The sequence below is a fragment of the Takifugu rubripes genome, chromosome 15 (assembly GCF_901000725.2).
Source record: "Takifugu rubripes chromosome 15, fTakRub1.2, whole genome shotgun sequence".
NCBI classification, from domain to species: Eukaryota; Metazoa; Chordata; class Actinopteri; order Tetraodontiformes; family Tetraodontidae; genus Takifugu; species Takifugu rubripes.
The window spans coordinates 9,685,249-9,708,910 of record NC_042299.1 but is presented as its reverse complement, the minus strand read 5'-3'; the positions used below and the strand labels follow the sequence as shown (position 1 = coordinate 9,708,910).

Genomic DNA, 23,662 nt, shown 5'->3' with positions numbered 1-23,662 from the left:
CTGATTCTGATTCTGAACTGTGTTTTTCTGGGAATAATTACTGTCTGTGGAAGGAGGAGACGATTTGTGATGACGATCACTGATATCTTTTTGTGGTTGAGGGGGAGTAGAGGTCATCCCCCAACAAAGACACCTCAACATGGAAAGAAGTAATGACTTAAGTCAGAGAAAAGTGGCTTGATTATAACATAGTTTTCGGAATGGATCCTCTTTATTTCGGCCATCTGGGTGCAGCGTTTTCAGCTTGATTTGTTTTCATTTATCATTCAGTTAACGTGGATAATATATTAGATAGTTTCTCATATTTTAGCTCTTTCCCTGGTCGGAAATGACAGTGTAAACAAAGTTGAGTTAAAACCATTCTCGAGTATATTCATGAGACAGAAATAACCGTCAGCTCCCAGTCTGTGGCAGTGGGGGTGGGCTTGTTTGGGGAAGAGGCTTGGGGGGTTATTTGGGAGTGGTGGTGGGGGATGAAACAGAACGGCCACATAGTTCAGACAGAAACACCCACATAGCCTTCCACAAGCACTTCCAATCTACAGCCGGAGATGAGTATCAGTCTGGTCAAAGAGCCTTCCTGTGGAACTATTTCATCACGATGCGGAACTCTGTGGCAAATCGTCGCCTTCTGATTGGCCTGCGCTCAACAAGCGTGACCATATGGTGGGCAGAGATATACCTGCTATCTTCCTGTGAGTGATGTCTCCAGTAAAAATGATTACTTCATTTACCTGCGCATTATTCGGTTGGGAAGAGGTTAGAGAAAAATAAGAATTTATTAGGCCGTTGGGCAGTGAGGCCCAGCACGCCACCTGAGCCTTTCTGTGATTGCCTCAACGTGACTATTTTAAGAAAATAATTGGATTTATAAACATTTGTCAGTCAACTTGACAATAAATGATTGAAAAAGGTCTTAATTCACTCTAATTAACACCTCTGTTTGTACCTGTTCTATAGAGTTCAGGTTGTATATGCAAGTGAAAATATCACTCTGTGTCCTCCTCGTGATCTTTACCAAATTACGTGTAAAAGTAAAGGAGAAATGTTTACATACTTCATGTCTCAAAGGAGAAGCAGCGCAGGCATATGGCATTTAGTTAAATGTCAAGTAAAGACTTTCATTTCATATCCAGCAGCCATTACTCATGTAGAACTTAATGTAGAAATCGTGGTTTTTTTAATGATACCTCCTCTTTTGCATGAGCACAGAAACCATATTAACTTACAAAATTGAGTTATCCCCTTAACTAAGTGAATCCCAGGAAAGCTTATTACATTAGCCACTGATAAGCAGAGATGTATACGGCAGTTAATGGAATATTGGGAAGATTGTGTCGTTATATCATTATCTGTTATGATAATAAGGGTGAAATAATTCAAGATATTACAGTAACATCATACAAGTAGCTATACAGTAGCGAGGGGACGGTGCACTGTTTTGCACAGTCGCTCCCATAAAAAGAAAAATCCAGGTTTGATTTCAAGATTTGTACCAAAGAGAGGTTTATCAGAAATGAAGGTCCCACCCCACCCCTCCTGCTGCACTCAATCATTACAAGGATATGGTGGTGATTGTTTTTTTTCTTTTTCTTTTACAGCAGAATAAATAAATAAGTACATTTCATCTCACTACACACAAAAAGGAGAGAGGCAAAAAGTCCATTCAAACCGTTGATTTAATAAATATGCTAACAACTAGCTGTCCTCATGTATGTACATCCACATTGTTTATGCTTTGGGATGGCAAGGAAATTAAAAAGCCTATACATTAGTTCTACATGTAAACCTTAATCAAAATGTGTTTTTCTTCTTCAAAAGTTGATGGAAAGTCTACTTTCATTCAGTGGGTCATACTCATCAACTCTATGTTTCAAAGCCTTTTACTAGCAGCAGTGGCTGTGGCCAAGCTGCTATCAATGGCCACAAAAATAGCTAGTTTTATAGTCCCAGCATGACAGGGCAAACTGCATGCTTTGCCCCGAGCCCTAGGTTTGAATTGTAACCCTCTTTTGTTGCCATGTACCTGACATATTCTTGGTGCAAAGATGGATGCAAAGAAACATGTGACTGAACCGCCTGCAGAGTGCAACTCTTGGACATGCATGCTAGAATATTGGTCACAGCCAGATGATGTCATGAATGCGTGAACACGTGACGGGGAGAGTGACTTGATCGCCGGTTTTACACATACATTAAGTTGAGCATTGCTGTGTCACTTCAGGGGGAGGTTCATCAGGCCCTGCTAAAGGCACCACTGTTAACCACTGAATGAAATGGAAAAAATCGACAACTGAATTCTCTCACGCACGGCGTCAGCATCACCACAGGGTCTCCATCTCTCCCCAAACTAGGAGATAAACAAAGACGTCACTGCTGCTGCAGGGCGCTTTTACCTCGTAGGGTTAAACCGATGGAGGAGAAAAGAGAAGCCGATGGAGAGAAGCAGTGGGAACAAAGTGTTCGACGTAAAAGGGAAGATGAGCTTCTGCAGCATTTGATTTTTTTGTTTTTTATTTGGGGTTTTTTGGTGGACAGCTGGCGAATGATGTGACCAATTTAAAATGCCTAAATTAACAGAAATTAAAACACCTTTAGTGTGTGTGCTTGTGGCTGTAATGGCATGCCACACTGTACAATAACCATTTCAGTGTTGTCCAGCAGTGACTCATCTGTGCACCCTTTTTTGTGAATTATGGCACATTATGATCCAAAAGTGACCAGAAATCCCAGCTTTATATCCATTCAATATCTATGAACATTAATTTACTTTGTGTTATTGGTTCCAATCCATTATCTTAAACCAATACATGACCATGAATGAGTGTAGACACAGCCCTCGGGGGGTCGCAATCCAGCTGGGACTTCTGTCCGACCACGTAGGCGAGGCTGTCGCACTTTCTTGATGAAAGTGTTTTCTGCCTTGGAGGAAAGACACCGCGTATGTATGTGACCATTGGGTGTAGTTTAGAGGATGAATGGATGCTAATCTTCACCAATGTTCCACCTTCAACTCTGCTGGAACCTGAACACTTCGATTTGGTTTGATTTGTAACCATTTAAAAACCATAAAATATCCTCCTTAATGTACGACTGTGCTCTCCTCCTGCTGGACACCACTGAAACAACCCCTTTTAATTTATTTGGTAAAGATTCCACCCAAACACCACATTATTCCACTTTTAACAGCTGTCTTGTGTTGCATTTTGTCATAATTGAGGCATTTTAAATCTCCTGGACCAGGTTCGACTTGCTTCCTTATGTGTCGGAGCACTGCCGGGAGTCGGTGATAGGATGCGTTGAGGAGGACAATGAGGTATGCCGGCCTTCACAAGGACACGCTGCTGTAGAGCTCCTCGATCTTGTCCTTGAAGAACTCCCTCAGCTCTGGTCTCTTCGCTTTCAGTGTCGGCGTCAGGAGCCCATTTTGAATGGAGAACATCTCCTCATGGATGTAGATGTTCTTCACCTTGAAGAAGAAGAAATGGGGGTTTGGAAAGTCCATATTTTTATAATAAATGAAAAAAAATTGAAGCCGGAGGCAGCCGCCTGTCTACCTGCTCAAAAGAGTGGAGGCCGTTGGCTTTGCCGAGACGCACCAAATCTTCCAGGATCACTTTCTTTAACTCCTGTTTACATCCATTTAAATGTTATAAGCAGACATTTTCTGTCTGTTTCTTTTGCACAGCTTCAGCCACCTACCAGGTTTTTACACATGTCCTTGTAGGTGCCTACTATGCCCTTCTTCTTGGCCCATTCAGGCATGACTTCAGGATCGGGAACTATAATTCCAACCAAAAACGACTGGAAAATTCAGAGAAATGGGGATTAACTGTATTTAATGCAGATGGCTCCAAAGAGGGGGAAACAGAGGTTCTTGTACAGTACAAGTTCTTGTCAGTTTATTACCTGCAGGCTGTCTCCGTGCACGTAGAGCTGTGCCACAGGTTCGCTCCTGATGTAAATGTTCTCGATCTTCTCAGGGGATATGTACTCGCCCTGGGCCAACTTGAAGATGTGCTTCTTCCTGTCGATGATTTTCAGCGTCCCGTTCTGCACCAGGACATTTGGATGACTATCACAAACACCGACAGTATGGCGTTCCAGTGTGAGCTGCGTGTGCTTACAGGCAACCATTTGCCAATATCTCCAGTGTGGAGCCAGCCGTTTGCGTCCAGCGTCTCGGCAGTCCTCTCTGGATCTTTAAGGTAGCCCTTAAACACGTTCGGTCCCTTCACACACACCTAGACGGGAGAAGAGAGGGTGGGTGAGATCAAGTAAAGCCTCGGGGGTGAGGGGGGGATCTGGAATGACTTACCTCGCCCTCTCCTTTAGAGGCAAAGTAGTTCTTCTCAGCAACATCGACCAGTTTGATGAGGTTACATGGCAGCGGTGCACCGACGTGACCTTGTTAACAATCAGGATAAGCAAAATGATAAGTGGTATTTTTCTGAGCACAAAAATAAATGAGAAAGCAGACAAATGCATTTCAATATAATGGATAAATTATTATTATTATTATTATTATTATTTTAAAAGTGACCAATGCTGTTGGATACAGATTAGAACAGCAGGGGGCAGTGTTTGTCTTTTAAACCTGTTTCGTCTCCCTGGCATCATGAGGGCAACATTGTGTTGCTTTCAGTTGCCGCGTCTATATTAGGTATTTTTAGGATCAGAGTTAATGTGTCTCTTTCTCTTCATAACGTAGGGGAAAAGTGGTTTTGGTTTTCTCATTTGAAAAAACACAAGCAGGATTTTATGTCATTTTCTGGTTACACTGGTAAATGGTTTTGGAGGGAAAGTTTCTTTCTTGGATAAATTTAATAAAACACCAAAGTGCTCATTGTCACTTATCTGGCCATTTACCTTTCCTTCTCCAGAACATTATCAGTTTTATTATGATTGTTTGTAAGTGTTTTTCTAAGCTGAGAACAGTGAACCTGCACCTGTGGCCCTTGTAAAATTCCCTTTGAAGTGTTTGGAATGATCAAGGATTCCACATGCTGGCATATAAATACCGACAGGTCTGACGAGTCTCCTTTTCTCCTGCTTGTCTTCTCTTGGCACTCGGACTGACTCACATGCACGTTCAATAACGTGGAAACGCTTTGACTTTCCAACTCAAACTCTATTGCTGTGATCTGAAACGTCCACTCAGCAGCTGGGTCGTGCACGTGGCCGGTCAAACCTCAGTTTATCGGCTGCCTGCCCTCTTTTCCTAACATTTTGTGACTCAATCCCCTCCTGCGAGACCACGCCACCTCTCACCTGGGGTCCAGTCTCCGGGTGTGGTGTAAGTGCAGCCGGCCGTGCACTCTGTCTGGCCATACGCCTCGTAAACCTGCAACACACGCAATGTTGAAGTACGCTCGCAATGCACTTCCTGAAAATATAAAAATAGCTGCAGTGTGTGAAATTACTGCAAATGGCAAGACTAGAAGAAATCAGGTTCTGCTAAATAAACAAGCTCAAGAAAGTGGACAAGTTTGGGTTTAGTTACGACAGCTGCAGTATTGAGTTGAGTCGTTTATGCCGCTCTTATTAACATCTTTGGTTACATATTAAAGGATATAATAAATTAGCACTGGTTGTTAAACTTTGAGACCACTATCAACAGATAATGTGCTGTAAAGGGGATGATAATGGAGCAGTGTGTGTGTGTGTGTGTGTGTGTGACCTGGCATCCCAGAGCTGCTCTCAGGAACTGCAGAACATTGGGTGAGGTAGGTGCTGCGCCGGTTATTATCATCCTCAACCGTCCTCCCAGGCTGGCCTGTAGGAGGGAGAAGGGCCTCCGTAATGTTAGCGAGCGCTACACCATAATAATCAGCCCGGACCTGTGGGGCGCCCTCATAAGTGGCAATGGCGTCTCTTCACCTGAATCTTACTGAAGAAAATTTTGTCCCAGATGCTGTCGCAGCGGATGACCCCCCTGCTGACCTCCGCTCCTTTTCTCTTCGCGGCAAAGTTGAGCAGCCAGCGCTTCAGCGGCGTGTTCGCCTGGCTGAAGATCTGCAGCAAAAGGACGACAGTTGGGGTTGTTTTCAGTCTGGTCCCAGTTATTTATTTCGCAGTGTGACTCAGTCTCATCGGATATCAGAAACATTCCATCCGGCGCCCCCACAAACCTCAAATAATCGACACGTGACTCATAATGGTTTGGAAGCCAGCTCAAACGCCTGTCTCACCTTGTCGTACATGCGATTTAGCAAGCGAGGCACAACGGGGAAAATGGTCGGCCTCAGGGCCTTCATGTCATCGGGGAGGAGACGGATGTCACCCTGGTAGAACCCAATCCGTCCTCCATGGCAATACACAACGGCCTGAGAGGACAGAGCACGTGCACTTATTGTCTGTTATCCACACACATAAAGACAGTAAAGTTCTAACAAGTTCTCAGATCAGCTCTTGTGATTTAATGTTACATTTCTAAACCCTGATGGCTGAGTAATCGTCATCCTAATGTGAATATGGCTGGAGGATTTAATAGGCAACAGACATTATCTTGCTCTCCAGAGGTTTTCAGCGTGTGTAATTATAGGTGAGGCTTTTCCTGTTTCCAGAGCCAACTGAGGACACGGACCAGGCTCCGCCTCCACGCTCTTTGTTTGTCAGGCCCGCATGTGGAGCGTCCATAATAACAGCAACACAGTTCTACAGTGAAAGGCGCTACTGTGCTGCAAAACAGCGCGCACATGATGTTTTTAGGAGGGTTTCTGCTCATTCAAGGAGTAAGGCCTCATTGGCAATAACTGGCCTTGACCCGGGGACTGTGTCATGTAAGCTTGAGCGAATCCGGCCTGGAAGGTCTTTGAATCTGAAATCCAGCAGTACGTGACCTGGGTTGCCACCCACCCGGAAAGCCGATCTTAGTGGAATTTAGGGAGTTTCCTGTTGAAGCTTTCACTTCCACAGGGTGGACACAAGCTTTTAATCTTAAGGATTTTTTCCTTCAATGTGTGTGTGTGTGTGCGCGCGCGTGTGCATTTCTGTTTCTGTGGTGAATTATGGGAAAGATAATGGATAGTGCATCTGCTTAATGGCTGGATGGAGGCAACCATCCAAGTTGAGCAGTGGACAAGGTGGAAATCGATGCAATCGCCCACCAATCGGATGCCCATGTCGGGACTGACCACCCATCAGCATAGGAGCGCGGCCACAAAGTGGATGACAAATCCCTCCATTCCTCCTATTACTCATCCTTTATTTCGTCATGCTTTTGCTTTCGGCACCGACGGCCTGCAGCGATTTTCCAGAAGGCCAAAGTGGGATGCACGGAACCAGCTTCCCTTTTAACTAAAACTGAAACTGTTGCCGTAACGACTTCACTCTTTGGCCCTTACAGTATCCCAACAGTGGTAAAAGTGATGCTTCAAATATATCATATCAAAGCACAAATGGGCAATCTCAAAGAATTATGAAAAATGATCCAGTAGTAATAGCCTAATCTACACGTTCTGTCTTAATGTTTCCTTAAAGAGAACCTTTTATATACAAATGATTAAAACCTGCCCACGCTTTCCCCCTCCCCCCTCCGTTACGTCAGCTACAGGATCAAGTGCCATTGCCCAGTTCCTGACCATGAATGCAGCATATTTACCTCAATGAGCCTTTCAAACATGTGAGCCAGCGGCAGGAAGGAAATGAGGCAGTCGTCTTGATTGGGGAAAATAACTTTCTGCAAGACAGAGACATGATGAGATGGGATTCTGAAGGAGGCCCGGCTGTAGTGCAGCAGCAGTGTGGAGGGAGGCCGCATCGCTCACGTCTGTCACTTTGAGAAATCCTGAGAAGTCGGCAACCACGTTTCCATGCGTGAGCATGACTCCCTTTGGGTTTCCTGTGTGAGGACACGCAGACAAAGTTACGTTCGGCCCAACAACCAAATGTTGCTGCAGGAGCACAAAAGAAGATTTTGATGGGATATTATTGATTTTAAAAACGTTTTAAAGGGAGTCCGTTTTCCTATCTCCTTAATTTGTCTTTTTAGAGTCACCACAAATTCTGGACACCTAAAGAAGATGACATTTTATAAGATGCTTAGGATCCACCATGGATGAATTAGTAGTAAAAAATATCTAAAATAGCATTGATTCAATAAAGTTTTAAATTGAACTGTGGATAAAGTGGATTAATAACAGCAATCTTCTTATAGTCCAGTTACAGCTGTTGTTTTTTGTTGTTTTTTTTGTTTTTTTTAAAAAGTGATTTAATCTCCACACATGCATACCATTTCTGCCTGTAATCTAAGAAGAATCCTGTTTGTTAGTCGACCATTATTCTACCATAAGGTCAATGTGGAACCTTAAGCTTCTTTCGAGAGAGTCGTCTTATGAAAACTTGGAGATATGACGAAATGCTTGTGCAACATGTGTCTGGGGGATTCTCGGGAATTGGAAAGTGACGTTTGGAAAGCGATTGTTAAACCTTTCTACCCTTCCACCAGCAGGCGGCACTGTTTCACACGACGGTGCTGCAAACCGCCGTATCCTCACATGAACTTCTGGTTTACCCTTCAAACTGACTGCACAAAGGAAGCCCGGGTCTGGCGGCAAGCGGACATCCACCCACCCTTGAAAAGGGCGTTTCAACCTAAGAACCATAAGATTCCTCCATCCCCTGCCGAGATAAGGCTGTCATAGCAGTTCAGACCTATTTACAGTAAATGTTGAGAGTTCTGATGCAGGACTGCTGTGCCATATTTCTACACTTTGTCTTGACATAAACCTTGTTTACAAACCGGTAGATTAAAATAGAATATAATGGTTTACAGATGTGACAAATATGTATTCTATTCATAGTTGAAGGCTGCTGATACCTAACAGCGTCAACCAAGAACAGGAATCCTGCTGCGTATGCTCAGACTAGAACAGGTGTGTCATCTGAAGCCGGTCTAGTCTGACCTGTTAGAGCTCTGCACACCATTAGCTCCATACATTTTAGTTCACTGCTGAGAGATTTAGTGCTGAGGTTTAAACGACTCTCGGTGGGTTTTGGATGGGAGTCAGCTGTAAATCCTAAAACACAGGAATTCTACCAGTTATGTAAACCACGTCTGTCCTTTTAACCTTTGTTAGGAGTTTTGTCTTAATGACACTTTAAAATCAAATACATTTGTGTATATTATACACATGTTAATGTTCTAATTAGTCAGCAGATGTATATAATCACATTTTCTTACAATCCGCTTTTAAACATTGGAAATTCCTTCATTTGTCTGCATGTCTGATGATCTGGCGGCCATCTTGTTTTTGACAATTGTTGTTTTGCACCAGCCAAGTGTCCAGTGAAGTGTAAACAATAGGGTTAAACATCAAATGAGCAGCCTCTGCTCTGCTCTGTTTCATGCACGTTCACACAATGTTGGACTTGAGACTGGAATGGAAATGGATGAAAACCTGAGAGAATGGAGGCAGCCTGATGAGACAGACAGATTCAAAGAGCAATTGAGGTGACACTTTAACTCAAGTGCCTGGCTTGATTCCAGCGTGGGAAGCAACCCTTTCCAGCCTGTCCTGACTTCAATTCAGAAACTGCCTCATACTAAAACTACCTTAAGACAGCACTGGGAACGAGGAGGCGCTGATGGCAATGAACGCTGTTACCTGTGGTCCCACTGGTGAAACACACAATGGAAAGGTCGTCAGGTGCTGGTGGCTGTGGAGAAACAATAGGAATGAGCTTATCTTGTCATCGCTTGGTAAATCAAATCCCTGTTTTCTATATGCAACTAAAGTTTGTATCTAGGGATGGATGTTGTGTGGTGCTAAATTATACGCAATGCATCACATTAGTAATGCTACTCTATAACATCAGCGTATGCTAATGTCACAAAGGCATCTGAAGGCTAATTTAACACACAGCTAAATTCATGTCGAGTACTCACTATAGGTTTTCTGTGGTGCTCTCGCCCCAAAGCCTGCAAGAAACATAGTAAATGTTAGTAATGCAAATTTAATTCACTGTAATAGTGCATTCACACAGCATTAATTAAAACCACCACTAAGGAGGTGGTTTTTGTGGTTTTATGGTTTCTGTTTGTTAGTCCGCAAAATAGCTTGAAAATTTATGAGGGATTTTAATGAAATGATCAGAAAATGTTGTTAATGGGGCAAGGATGGTTTGTTTTGGTGATGCTGACTTTGGCCTTTGATCCTCTCCCTGGCTGCCAATTTTCCCACAAAAAACTTTTTTTCACAAGTGCTTTTAGGCACAAAATTCAGATTTATTAATTTAGAAAAATCACCTGTTTTTGTCACTCTTCTACAGTGATTGAAAACTAACAGCAGGACGATGCCATTCAGCAGAATTTGCCCCAATGTTTTTTAAAGAACCTATGTTTTTTTTTTATACCAGGAAAGTTAATCAGTGCTGGCAGGTATGTACACTGACTGATCCTGCTGTTGTTGATTCTGCTGATAGTTGTCATGTTTTTGTTTTCTTTGAGGCTTTCAGATGTTTGCCTGATACTTGGCTCCCTCTTATAGGAGAGTTGCCGTATTAGCAGTGTTGCAGTATCTGCTCTGCCCAACCTGTTTTGCATGTTTGTTTTGGTTGTGATGAGAGAACCAAGAAGAAATGTCGTTGGACGTACCGGTCACTATGAATTAAAAAAGAACTACAGAGGCGAACGCTTATCTACAGAGCCAATCTGCAAAAGCAGGAATACCTTCCTTCATTTTTTCCTTGATGCATAAAAAAGCAACACAAAACCTCACAAATGCAGTTGGATGACTGCACAAAGCTGGACAAATACACCCTCCATAAAAGATCTATAAAAGATTTATACCTCCCAATCAGATGCCATGGAAATAAAAAACGTTTAATGTAGGGGATTATAATCTTTATGGCCCTCCAGGAATGCTAAAGCTAACTGAAATGACAATGTCACTAGGTGGCACTGCGGAGTCCAGAACATGCCTAACTAGGAAGTCAATTCTTTATATACAGTATCTGTGGAAGGTTTTAGTTTACACACGGTATTTTACATACCTCCACTTCCTGCAGGGCCTGCACGTGGACGCCGCAGCGCTTGCCGTGCTCCACGAGCGTCAGGTCAAAGGCGTCCATCAGGAGGATCCTTCGCAGGCCTGGAGTGTCTCTGCGCTCCACATTGTCCAGCAGCACCTGAGCTTTGTCTGCCTTGTCGCAGATGACGGTGGAGATGTCGGCTGAAGGGATACACACACACAGCCTTGTGAGTAAATAAACCAAATAAAAGACTTTTAATCCAGGTGGGAATCTGTTTAATACGTCATCTAACGCAGGAGGTGTGAACAGGGAGGCGCCAGTGCTGCTGTCAATCCTGATGTTACACTGATGTGTTCTAACCACATGTCGCCATTTCTGCCGTTACGACAGATGAAGCTGCTGATGGTTATCATGTGGGCAGTTAAGCAAACACGGAGGCCTGTTTGGTGGTTTTACCCGTGTTGATGATGAACCTTATGGCGTCTGGGCCCAGTGTGTCATAGAGGGGGACCACAACCATGGAGTAGGTGTAGCAGGCCAGTTCTGAGATGATCCACTGCAAGAAACCCACAAAAGTGTTTCAACTTTTTCGGCTAGATCGGCCTGTGCAGACACACACATATAGTCTAGCGCGAACGCTGAGTAATACGTGATGAGCTGGCCGCCAGACAGACGGACGGACGGACGGACGGACGGACAGCCAGCCAGCCAGCCAGCCAGCCAGACAGACAGACAGACAGCCAGCCAGCCAGCCAGACAGACAGACAGACAGACCCACCTCAGGTCTGTTCTGGGCAAACACCCCGATGAACTGGTTTGGGTTCGGCTGGCAGCCCTGGTGAAGTAGGCCCGAACCCAGATGCTCAGCTCGGGTGGAAACCTATGAAGTCAGAGTCAGATGGGATAAAAAAGAAAAGAAAAATATTAATAATCTTCCCAAAACGGCATTTAGTTTAGTCGTGCCCCCCCCCCATCCCCAGACTAAATAAAGATGGCTTTTCGGCTAATTTTGGAACCGTCTGGTAAAAAAGGGGAAATTTTCCTGCCTTTGTTTCGGAAATAACTATGATTGAGAAAGACATTACAGAAATGTGGCTGGTGTAGATGAGGCAAGCGCGGGCATGTTTACAGGAAGTAAAGATGGCATGATAAATGAATTTTGAAAGATTCCACCTGTCCTTTCTTTCCTGGCAACCTGTTGAGAGTGATAGATGCTGATGCTTGTGTAACTCAAAAGTTTCACGCCACATTTTCCCTCTTGCCAAGTCCTCCAACACAGTCACCATTGCTCCCAGTTATTGAGGGATTTCTTGAAACCCGTCACTGTTGCGCAACCTGACTGCACTGAGGACACAATGACTCAACCCAACCCACTTTAGAAGCCAAATATTTGGCAAATTTTCTTTCTTTTAGCCTGTTACTAGATTTAGGTGTCGGACATCTGACAATGTCATGATGTCGTCCTGGGTTCTCTTGAGCAGTCCTGTGGTAGTTTTTTTTTTTACATCAACCTTTTCAAATCATTTTGGGATTTTTTTTAACTTCTTTTTCTAAAGTCAGCATCCACTTCTTTGCCTCATTTTTGACGGCGTCATCTGTTGCATCAGCGTGAGGCAATTGATTTCACCTTCCCATTCACAAGGCTATCTTTTAATCGGCTGTTTATTGATGCTGTGGGTTGGGTTGGTTGGAACCCCCTCCCCTCGCTGCCAACTAACCTCTCTGTAGGAGATCCACCTGTAGGGCTGGTTAGGAAGCCGGGAGCCTAAGCAGGGTCCATCACCTGTTGAACACATGGTCGGTTTACATGAATATTCCCACCAAACTGTCTCTCTAACTGAAGGTCCGCAACCTGTACATCTATATAGCATCTAATGTGCAAACACTGTACGTGGAATCAAATGTGAAGCGATGGAAGCTTATTCCCCGGCGCTTATTTCCACGCCTCACGCCGAGCCTACCTGATATGTGGAGGCCTCTCTGGAAAACCTCGTACAAGGTCTTTGCGTCGTCGTGGTAATGAGTCAGCAGTTCGGAGCTCCTGCCCATCATGGACCTCCGACCTCCATCTTCATGCTGTCACAGAGAAACACGTCTGTCAGTCCGAGTTCAGGGCTGAGCTTTTGTTTTTCACCACTGCCGATGCTCCCTGGGTGACGAGGATTCGCTCGCTCAAGGTGCAGAGCAGTTGGACGAAATTGTTTAAGGTCATTTAGGATGAGCAGATTACAGAGTTGGGAGACGCTGGAATCTGCTTGTCTGCGGTATCGTGTGTTTGAACACCTTTATGGTCACGCGTATGCTGATATCTGATCATCTGGCCTACCGGCACTTCCTCGGACTGGTGCTGAAGGTTGCAGGGTGGCTGGATGGCCTGGGGTCTGGTGGCGAACCAATAAGCCAGGACGGCGGTCAGAGCACCGATGCCCAGCAGCGTGGAGGTGGGCAGGGAGTGAAAGAAGTGGCCAAACTCGTCCATCTCTGGTATCCTCAGGCCGCTCATCATCTCCTGGGCCTGTATCTTCTCCATTAAGTTGGAACTGAGCTCTGTGGGACGATGGACAAACATTCAGCTTCAATTAAAGTGGGTTCAAATCGAAAAAAACGGCCAGTTTGTTTGCAACTGGGATTCATTTTTAGGTGCGTTCAACTTCTTTGTGGACATACAGTAAAGTTCAGATTGGGGAGGCGCTGCAGTGATGGCCGACCTTCTGGAATGTTGCCATTTGAGTCTTTGTACTGTCTCTTATAAAGACTCCTTTCCCCATATGGCTCAGTCTGTTGGGATGGCCAGCTCTGAGAAGAATATACTGTAGGTTGTCCTAACCGATCATTTCAGAATAATGGAGGCCAGTCTGCTCTTTTAAGTACATCTTTTGTTTTTCTACATTGCTACACAGACCTCATATAGTTGGGCATGCCTCTTTTCAAAATCATGTCCAAACAAGTGAATTTGCCAGAGGCTTGGAGAGACTTAAAAGATGCCCATTCCGAGTTGGCAGTCCTACTATTTGATATGAGTTTTACACAGCCTTGCAACTTTTGTCATTGTGAAACAAACAAATACAAGGAAGAACCGTCAAAATCAGAACAGATAAAGCTGATTTACATGAATCCAACTTGCACTTCTCCCTGTGACACATCTTCATAAGAAAGGCCTGAGAAAGGTCCCACATACCGGTAGCGCTGCTGAGAGTGACTCTTCACATTACCAAATAGAGAAGTGGGATCAGAAAGTAGAACGTGAAGGGGAATCTGTTTGGACATTTGACTGAGAAGGGTTCCCTTTCCACCCACTGCAGATTGAGTCAGCGGCCAGACGCATCCAACCACACTGCAGCTGGCCATGGCGAGGACACACTGATGATGGTTTAGTCACCAGGCTACACTGATGATGGTTTAGTCACGAGGCTTTGGGTCAGGAGGTGAATACTCTGCACCTGAATTAGGAGTAATTGACCTCCTCAAATTTAATGAATTGAATTTTCTTTTTTGTTAAAGCAGTGTAAACTATTTTGCCTCGTTTTATCAAACCAGTCTGATACTCTCATCACTTTCTGTTCCGACTGAAACTGACTTCATCTTTGCGGTGCTGACCCGATCTTTCCTCTTTTCCCCCGCTGTGTTTCTACACTTCTCTGAAACTCATCGGGGCTCAAGTGCTGGGAAGACTTCAGCCTCAAGGTAAAATAGAAAATCTAACAAATACACAACAAAAATGATCGCATGACGCCTGTGATCGTTTCGAGCGCTCCCGTGCACATGATGTTGAAACAGTTGTCAAGCGTGGTCTGGGGGAATGTTCTGCCCTGTTGACTGTACACAGCTGCCAACTGTGCACAACGGGAGTCCCTCTGATAGTTAGAGTTCATTATTGTGACAAAAGTTGAAAGTGCGACTTGACACAAAGTCTCCAGAGGAATTCAGAAGGAGGAAACACAGATATGCAAGATATTGCAAATGCTCAAAATCATTTTGTCTGTGTGTAGTTTTAGACTCCAGATTTGGCACGCTAAACAAAAACCTGGGTCTTGGAGAGGCTAACTTAGCTTAGCTTTCCATGAAAAGCTAAAATTAGGAACGTACTGACCTTAAAGTTCATGCTTACGATAACAGAAAAATGGCCACTTAATCCCTAAATCAAACAGACTTGGTGAAAGTTCCAGCCGTAATAACAAAAAACAAAGTTGCCCCAAAATAAAATAAAAAAACAAAAACTCATTCAAAGTGAGCCCAAACCTTAAATTCAGCTTTGACTGCTTTGCACAGAGCAGTTATTTCCTTCTGGTGTGCATTACTGTCCACATTACATCGAGTGCTCTGCGTTCCTGACGTAAAAAAAAGGTCTGAATTGGCAATCAATGAAACACCACCAGGCCGGCAGCACAGCACACACCAACAGTAGTTTCCATGTTGTCCAAAGGACACCAGCAGGTGAACCACTTACATAACCTGAGGCAACAGAGCACCAGCGTAGCATTCAGAAAATGATAAATACTCAAAGAGGCAGTTTAACTTACCCCACACAGGCTGTTAGCCCAGTAAAGACACACTTACTGGCACAACTGGAGCAGTTATAAGCTGGAGGTGGGACATGTTTCTAACGAGTCTTGTCCTATTCTTGCACGATCGGGAACACAGATTAGAGAGGATCGCTGATAAACTGTGATGTGAGGGGACTGACGACGTCACCCGCTGACAATGACACCTTTATTTACCTGCATTATCTGCCTGTTGTCACCGTCCCGCTCCAATGATTTTATAATCAGCAGCCGAATGTCCCAGCTACACATCAATGCATCCTGGTGGGGGATAATTTAATCCAAACTGAGGGGACAAAACCATGTATTGGCACAGGCCCAGCCACAAATGTGTGGTTTGTTTTGAATGTCAACATCCACAAAGATCCCAAAAGGACAATTCAGATGGTGTCGATAATTGTTGCATTATTAAATCAGATGTGCATGATGTTTTGTCTTTAAGAGAAACTGTTATTAGAGCCGCAAACAAAACTCAGAAAGATCTCAGACTTTGTACATCTGGGTATCATTGAAAGCACCAGACTGGTAATTTAACATCTACCCCTGGGACTGCCCTCACACGGGGCCTGTGGGGTTAAACAGATCAGCTACAGCGCAGGCATGCGATCACGCCACATCCTCCTTCCATTAAATAACCTGAGCAGCTGGAGACTCGCAGGCTGCCAGACACCCACTTGGCTTCCAGGAGAGATGTACACTCCCATCTGCCCGTCCCGTCTCTACCATTGACTCCTCTTATCTGATTTGTCCTCATCATTTTCCCACCATGGTTTAAAAGCTAAACAGAACAGATAATATCGAGTGAAAAGTCAGTTTTTGGTACTTCGAGTTGACATCAAATTCTTGGTCCAGCTTAATTTTTTTCTCCATAAAGAAATAGGAGTTTTCCTGACTTGAATGCATCGTGGCAAAACATATGAAATCATAAAAGCACAAAAGAAAACAACAGTAGTGAAACTGCTTTTGTGGCTTACTGTTAAAATTCCCTTCTCTTACAGTATGCCCATCTATGCCCATTAACATATGGGCTTTTTCTGAAACTAGGTAATAAGTTCAGGGCTGGGAAGCTGGTCAAATTGCACCGAGGACAAAGTTTCAACTAACATCAATGTTTCAAACGACATGTCATCAATATTTTATCATTTTCTTTACTGGAGAGGTTTGTGCTTAAAGGAAAGCTGTGCTTCTCTGAAACTCTCTCAGACTGATGGCCGACTGCAGCGGAACAGAACGCCACACGGACAAAGGTCTCAGAAATCAATTAGCCCCCCCCCCCATTAGACGCAGTGGCCACGTCTCACTTCGCAGGCAAACTCATTTGAAATCATAGATTAAAACTTTTCTCAGTTTTGTCTGAAGGCGTCTCTTTTCCCACTTCGCCTTCGCTCAAGGTGACTTAGCATATCACTGGGTGAGTCAGCGGACCGTGTGTGTGTGTGTGTGTGTGTGTGTGTGCAGATGTGCATGGATCAGATACATTTATGCTTTTTTCTATTCTGAGAACACATTTTAAAGGACTGAAAGCAAAGTTTTAGGTTGGTCCGTATGATTTTAATGTTTTAGAAGAGGAGTCATTTGCTCAGCTGTCCAACCTTCCATGTCCTTGGCTGTGGCCGTCTTTAGTGTCCACAGTCTCCGCGCTATTAATAACATAAATAACACACCATGGGGCACACAGTCACTTGCACGGTCAGGGCTGCAGATCCATCCGTTCTGCCTTTTGCCAAGACTGTTGTTGCAGCTGTGAACTCTCCGACCTTCATCCTGCAGCAAGAGTTCTTCAGCGAAATATTTGCTCTTCATTCAGAAATCCATAAAGCCGATGTTCGATTGTAACTTTGAGTGCTGGAATTCCATGGCAGCAAAATGCACTGACGGTAAATATTGTTGATTGAGCAACAAATTTCCACAAAATTTAAACCACTGTAGAATCTGAAGCCTGTGTATCGATTCTCTGCGGGCCCTGATTTCTCTAAGACCTCAACTCGTTTTTCAGCCAGCCTGGTGCCATCTCTCAGATGTGTCTTATCACCCGTGTCCAAAGGATGTCTTGTTTTATTCCTCTTTGAGCAGCTGCTGATGACGATGTGCTCCCGCTCCTGATAGTTCTTCTTATGAGGAGGAGTACCGTGAGGCTTCCCTCCTACTTCCACTTTGATACTAACGGAACTCTCTGCCATTGTGTTTGATATACTGTGTTATGAGGTCATCAGAGAAGAATGTGTTTACCTGACCTTATAAGAAGGGGCTGCTGAAGTAAGCACTTCAGAGATCTTCACCATTCGGACCACGGAACCTCCCTCAGTGTCCGATAGATACCTGACTGTTCTCTCCAATAAACATCTCTTCTAACCAAGTCGGTGTCTGCGAAGATTCCTTCCTCATCAGCACCTCTCGAATACCATCAGAAGAAATTTACCACACCACAAAGCCCAAAGACGTCGTGAGCCAGTGTACAAGCATGATGAAGCAAGAATAAACATACAGAAGGATGTTGGGATGATGGGCGCGTAGCGCTTCAGGGGAAATATTTGAACTCCTAAATCTGCTGCAAATATTGATTCACAGGTGCAGCTAGCAAGGGTTAGGGCAAGTGAGATGGCAAAGTTTCAGGAGTTTATTTAAAAGTTAAAGTCATAGCTCTTAAGCCTGAGCCTGAAGCTGAGCTCAGAAACAGCAAAAGTAAATATCCAGGAAGCCTCAAGTGACACATGAATAAATAGGGGTGATATGGGCAGTTGATGGATGTTTGTCTGATACCAGCCAATTCAACAAACCCCCAAAATTAGGCTATATACAAGACCTAGAAAAATCTACTGTACGTATATGAATGTTGATGTATGCACCAACGCATAAATAAGATTATATAAAATAGATAGATAAAGTAATCATACGTTATGCACTTAAGGTCTTGATCAAATGATAGATTTGTAAATGTTATTACATGGAGCGGTGAAGTAAATAATAATAAAAAGTTAGATTTTAGGCCCACACATTGCATCTTATTTTCTCCATTCTCCTTTATGACACCTTTCTCTTCCTCTCACAGGACTCTGCTGTAAGCTGTGAGGATGAAGGCTGGTGAAAGGGCCAGTTAGACTTCCTGTGACCTCAGAGGCTTAAAGCAGAGGAAACGTAACCCTTCATCCTTAAGTCCCGCCCCATCGGCCCATCTGAGGGCCGTCACCAGTGATTAGAGTCCAGCGTGGCGGATTAGCAACAGAGACTGATGACCAACAGTAACCTCACCGCCGCTCTCGTTTTAAAGAAATTCCACGAGGCAGTTTTATTAAATATCGTCTGACTTTCTCGTGTCTTCTTGTACTAAATCTACCTTTTCTCAGACGTAGCCACAGATGTTTAACCATCCTGCTGTAGCCCCTACCTTCTCACACACTTTTAACCACTTATCTTAATCCCCATCTGCTCTACCGAGACCACTCTCGAGGAGTCAAATGACAACATTCATATGTCACTGACACCGTAAAACAGCAACATAGCCCTTCTCTCATTTTCAGACTCAGCATAACCACAGTTTCCTTTCACCACATTACAATACAGGATATTGAAAACTGCAAGACCTACATTAGTGTATTAAGAGCAATTCTACATAAATTAGATATATAACCATTAAACATATTTTTTTTAAAAGACATGCTGAATTTAAGCAAATACAAGTTGCAAGCTAGAGCTGAAAGCTAGGTTGTGTTGCAAAGTAAAGCATCATTGCTCTGCAGCATCACTTACAAAGCAGTCGTCCAGAGCGTCTGTAGAGAGATGTGATTCTGTGTGATGTGGTTTTGTTCGTGTTGTGTTCAGGGACCAGAGGCGGATACTATATCTCCCTATGCAAATTAGTGATTACCTTTCCATAGCCAAGAGGCCAGATTAAGCTGAGGCAAGTGAGAAGAAAGCAGAGACGCGCTGCAGCCTAGTTTGGGCCCGACCGGCATCCGTATCACACCACCTTCCACTCGACAGACGCTGCGCACTGCGCTCTCCACACCCACTTCCCCCTCCCTCCAGCACTACCCTCCTCATCTAAACACGGAATGACACACACATGCTTGTAATATAATACACATGCAAATAAACACTGTGTGCATCGTCAATATTTAACATTTAAATATATGGCACAAACAACCCAAGTGTAATAGAAATGACTGTATCTGATAGTGTAAAAATGGGGGAATTAAAACTTCAGGTTCTTCTTAACTGTCAATGTTTTAGCAGTTGTGCACATATGCACGTTGGCCCAACCGTAGAACCATTGACCAGATGGAAAAATGTTGCATCTGTCAGCACTTTACAGTATGTTGACCACTTACTCCCCAGCATCCCACAGTTTTTGAAAGTGGATGCCCTGAGTCAGCAAATGAACACTCAAAAGAGGCCCTATCATATTGATTGCAACAGTATAAAGTCTGTTTGTCTTGGTGTTGTGCCCCCAATCCAACATGGAGGTTAGTTAGCCAGTAGGCCCTTTATATTGTGCATTTTTAATTTCAGAAGCAGGCATCCTTCTGGCAGCTGAGCTTGGGTGACTGTAAATTAAGAAGAGTGACCGAACACTGAAACCTAATTGGTTCATTACTACCTTTCTACCTGGAGCCTGGAGACAAGGCAGCATTATTTAAATTAAATATAAAGTAGCGGACAAGAATAGGTTTACCTGCTGTGCAGGGCTGCGCTGAATTTAATTATTCATTTGGAGTGACATCAGGTGAGGGATGCAATGTCAGGTATAATGGGTTGCCCCGAGAGACCCCTAACAGCATCACTGCTTTTCAAGCAAAAGACTCATCTGCCTTTAAATTGCTCCTGATATTAAATGTGAGCCCTCCTGCACGATTACTGCGCCAATTTCGTCAACTTTTACTGCCTGTATCTTAGCAACCAGTGCGTGCAGCTGCTGTTCCAGAAATATGCGCTCATAGACATAAACGCCCCTAAAGTAGAGATTAGCAGCTACATTATTTCCACAGGCAACCCACTGATCATAAAGGATCTTATTTCTGTAAACTGTAGAGGAATAAGCAGTCCCACGCAGCTTTTATTTGCTGCTGAATTTTCGGACAGCTTTCATCATTTGATCCCATGCTAGTGAATAGAGTGTGTTTTTACTCCTTTGGTGGACATCTGTGAGGCGTGAAAGCGTCTCTGCCTCCGTTTGTCCTTTAGCGGCTCGGCAGCGGTCGCCGGGTTGCCGGTAGGCCGCAAGATTTCAGCACCTCTCTCTGGTGGACAGTTCCGACCAATAACAGACCGTTATTTGTATCACGTCATCGTCCACGTCCTCGTCATCCTCCAAACCCCCCCCCCGTCTTCATCCTCATTCCCTCCCTCCGTGGCTAAGACATGGCGGAGGACATCACAGGCAAAATCCCGAGTTTTACCCCACCGGCTACTCAGTGAAACGACACTTTTAATCTGGAGAACACAATGAACTGTTTATGTCGGTGCAGAACCCTAAAATGCCCCCCTGCTGCGTTCTACATGGCGCATGTCCGGTTATACGCACATTGCCGCACGACCTTAGCAACTGGCCGGCCTCGATTGCACACGTCCCCACCTGCTCACGAGAAACCAGCGTGTCTTTAAACTGGTGGATTATAATCCTTAAATAGCTACAAGGTGAAGAAATTGGTTAACACTCTGCACAAGACCGAGAAAAGCTGCATAAAAACCACAGCGAAAAAAGCCGGTAATTGGTGCGCTCCAGCCCATCAGAGACAGGTGCATCGCTTCCAGCCACAGCCCAAAGATGTAGAAATCCAGAGAGAATTCAAAGAAAAGACGCCATCACTCACAATATAATTAAAAAACTTACCTAATATGATCCAGAGAGACCCGGACACCAAAACGAACGCGAGCATGTTTTTCTCATTGAGTCAGCGGTTCCGGTGCAGGAGAGGCTCCGACTGCAGCATCGACTGCAGCAAGTCGCCGACAATCTGGCAGATTAAGGAGGGGGGCGACAATATATCCCAAGCAGACCACAGTGGGGGTGCCGGGGCCGGGAATAGTGGTGGCCAGCAGGTTTTGCTGCGCACAGACTGGAGCAACAAACCCCCGGCGACCTATTAAAGCATCCTTCCTCCCCCCTCCACCTCCGGTGCGTATTCCACCTTCACCCAGTTCGACTGCTGCGCAATGGCAGACGGTTCTGTTTGGATTCAAGGATTTGGAGGTGGATCTTCATGTAACAAATCTCACACATGTAGCCTAATATGCAACGTTTAACTTAATTATCACGGGGCTGAACCGATTTATTTAAATTCAAGCGTCTCTCTATGTGCAGCCTTGATGTATGAAACTTAATTTAAGACACGTTTTTAAAGACCCCTAACGATGCAATACATGACGGTTTGTTATTTTTAGTTCATCAAATAATGAGCGTGACTTTGACACAGGGTAACTTTGCATCAGCATCACGTGGTTCCAAAAGACCCTCCCAGTGAACTAAAGTAACCTTGAGGTGGCCTGACGAATGCAGCGTGATGACACACCAGCAAATCACGCTTTTAATCATCTTTTTTTGGTCATTTCCCTCCCACCTCACAGAGACAAATGGCTGTACCACAACGAATGGTTCAGAAGGAGGGTGTCCAACGGGTTTAGGTCCCATGGACAACGGTAGAAAGGTGTAGATAAGGAAAGATAACGAAGGGGGGTTTGGTAAAAGTGCCCTTCCAGTGAAGAAAGGACCACCTCGTTCTGTACACATATAATATGAAGCATCTTGGAAAAATATTGTTTATTGTTATTATTATATATTATTGTTATACTGTAACTGTTATATTTGTAAATATATACCATAAATAAATTGTTTTGTTGAACAAGTTGCTTTAAAATATTGATTTTCTTTTAAATCTCTAGATTAAGGAAAGCAGACTGATGCATTAAAGCTACATTTTAAGGATGATTTACTCTTTCTCTTCATCTTTATTACATCTAAAATATTTTAAAGGCCTTTAAAAGTGGCAGTATTGCTAATTTCAAATGATTTAAATGTTGTTTTTTCGGATAACGTGAAACATTATTCACATTTTTGAACAGGCATATTTACTGTCGCCTCAGACAAGGGCCTCTGTGCCACAGGTGGGTATCAAACTAACGCTTCTAATCCATAAAAAGCATAAATATTACTTTAAAGATTCAACTTCATATCAGTACACAGCTGTGCCCAGATTGGCTCATTGCTAGTTTGCTCTTCGAGCTCCATTTTGAGAAATCCGGGCTCATAATGCGGCAATGCAAACATTTACACAATCATAAATAAGCACAAACAAATGTGCACAGAAGTTATACAAAGCTTTAAAGCAGCATGCAAATCTGCTTAAACATTTCCTCCAGCTCCGTATCTACAACCTCCCATGTGTCATCTGCACGACTTAAAATGGGTCCCAGTTGACTGTATGATGAGACTGTAGTCGAGGTCCCTCTGATCCGTCTCTGCAGCAGTGCCTCCCATTGTCGTCCTGATCCTATTGCAGAGAGACACACTAGCGTATCCACTGGTCGATGATCATGAAGAGGCCTACAGGTGTGTAAATGACGTGGACTGTTGTGACATCTTCCTCCCACGGCCAACAGGGCGGCGAGATACCAGACAGAAACTCTCTCGGATGCCGGTTACACATTTACAGGTGTGAGATAAGTCTGAGCTGGCAGGAGGTCTGACAGCACTTTGACCCACAGCTGATGAACATGTTTTATGGCTTTATTTATTCAGCAGGGCAGGAAACATATCAGCTCCAAGGGGTGCACTTGCACCAATTAAATGCTATAACCCTGCCGGTATCGAAATACAGCGGCGATTCATTACAATCTCATGTTTTGGTCCAACATCTCGTTCTGACGGCCAAAATGGGATGTTCAGGTTAAATTTTATGGGTGCAGGCGGGGGAAAAAAATAGGTTTCAAATAATTAACGACACAAAGCCACAACTTCCTTCAGCCGGCCTTCATTCAGATAAACTGCCGCGATGAACTGCCCCCCTGCACTGCTGTCAAAATGGATGATAAATCTGCTCCTGAAGAGCTTTTTGCTGTAAACTGCATGTAACTGCTGTAGTATTGCATGTAAACATCAAAAGGCATTTCCATAGAATCCAGATCAGTTACTGCTCATCCACTGACCTACT

The 23,662-nt window shown here is 44.1% G+C and overlaps 1 protein-coding gene across 2 annotated transcripts; it reads right to left on the bottom strand.

Annotated features, from left to right (window-relative positions):
* Window positions 1-1,489: 1,489 nt before the first annotated feature.
* acsl6 (acyl-CoA synthetase long chain family member 6) lies at window positions 1,490-21,828 on the bottom strand. Of its 2 annotated transcripts, none has more exons than XM_003970972.3 (21): window positions 21,346-21,828; window positions 13,301-13,521; window positions 12,936-13,050; window positions 12,693-12,757; window positions 11,753-11,854; window positions 11,431-11,530; window positions 10,996-11,174; window positions 9,890-9,922; window positions 9,609-9,660; window positions 7,770-7,843; window positions 7,604-7,681; window positions 6,192-6,326; window positions 5,881-6,015; window positions 5,681-5,776; window positions 5,272-5,344; window positions 4,319-4,407; window positions 4,128-4,244; window positions 3,910-4,053; window positions 3,703-3,804; window positions 3,558-3,629; window positions 1,490-3,469 (listed from the first exon to the last, which is right to left on the bottom strand). In XM_003970972.3, the coding sequence occupies exons 1-21, from the start codon at window positions 21,389-21,391 to the stop codon at window positions 3,329-3,331; spliced, it is 2,169 nt and encodes a 722-aa protein (XP_003971021.1). In that variant the 5' UTR covers window positions 21,392-21,828; the 3' UTR covers window positions 1,490-3,328. The 2 variants fall into 2 exon arrangements, with proteins under 2 accessions (XP_003971021.1, XP_011609629.1); XM_011611327.2 differs by lacking the exon at window positions 21,346-21,828 and adding an exon at window positions 19,263-19,349.
* Window positions 21,829-23,662: the final 1,834 nt, after the last annotated feature.

Coding starts and splice junctions, on each gene's coding strand:
- acsl6 (XM_003970972.3), bottom strand. CDS start 21,391: ATGCTCGCGTTCGTTTTGGTGTCCGGGTCTCTCTGGATCATATTAG. Junction 9,923..10,995: donor AGGCCCTGCAGGAAGTGGAG/GTATGTAAAATA, acceptor TGTTTCTTGCAG/GCTTTGGGGCGAGAGCACCA. Junction 3,630..3,702: donor AGGACATGTGTAAAAACCTG/GTAGGTGGCTGA, acceptor GGATGTAAACAG/GAGTTAAAGAAAGTGATCCT.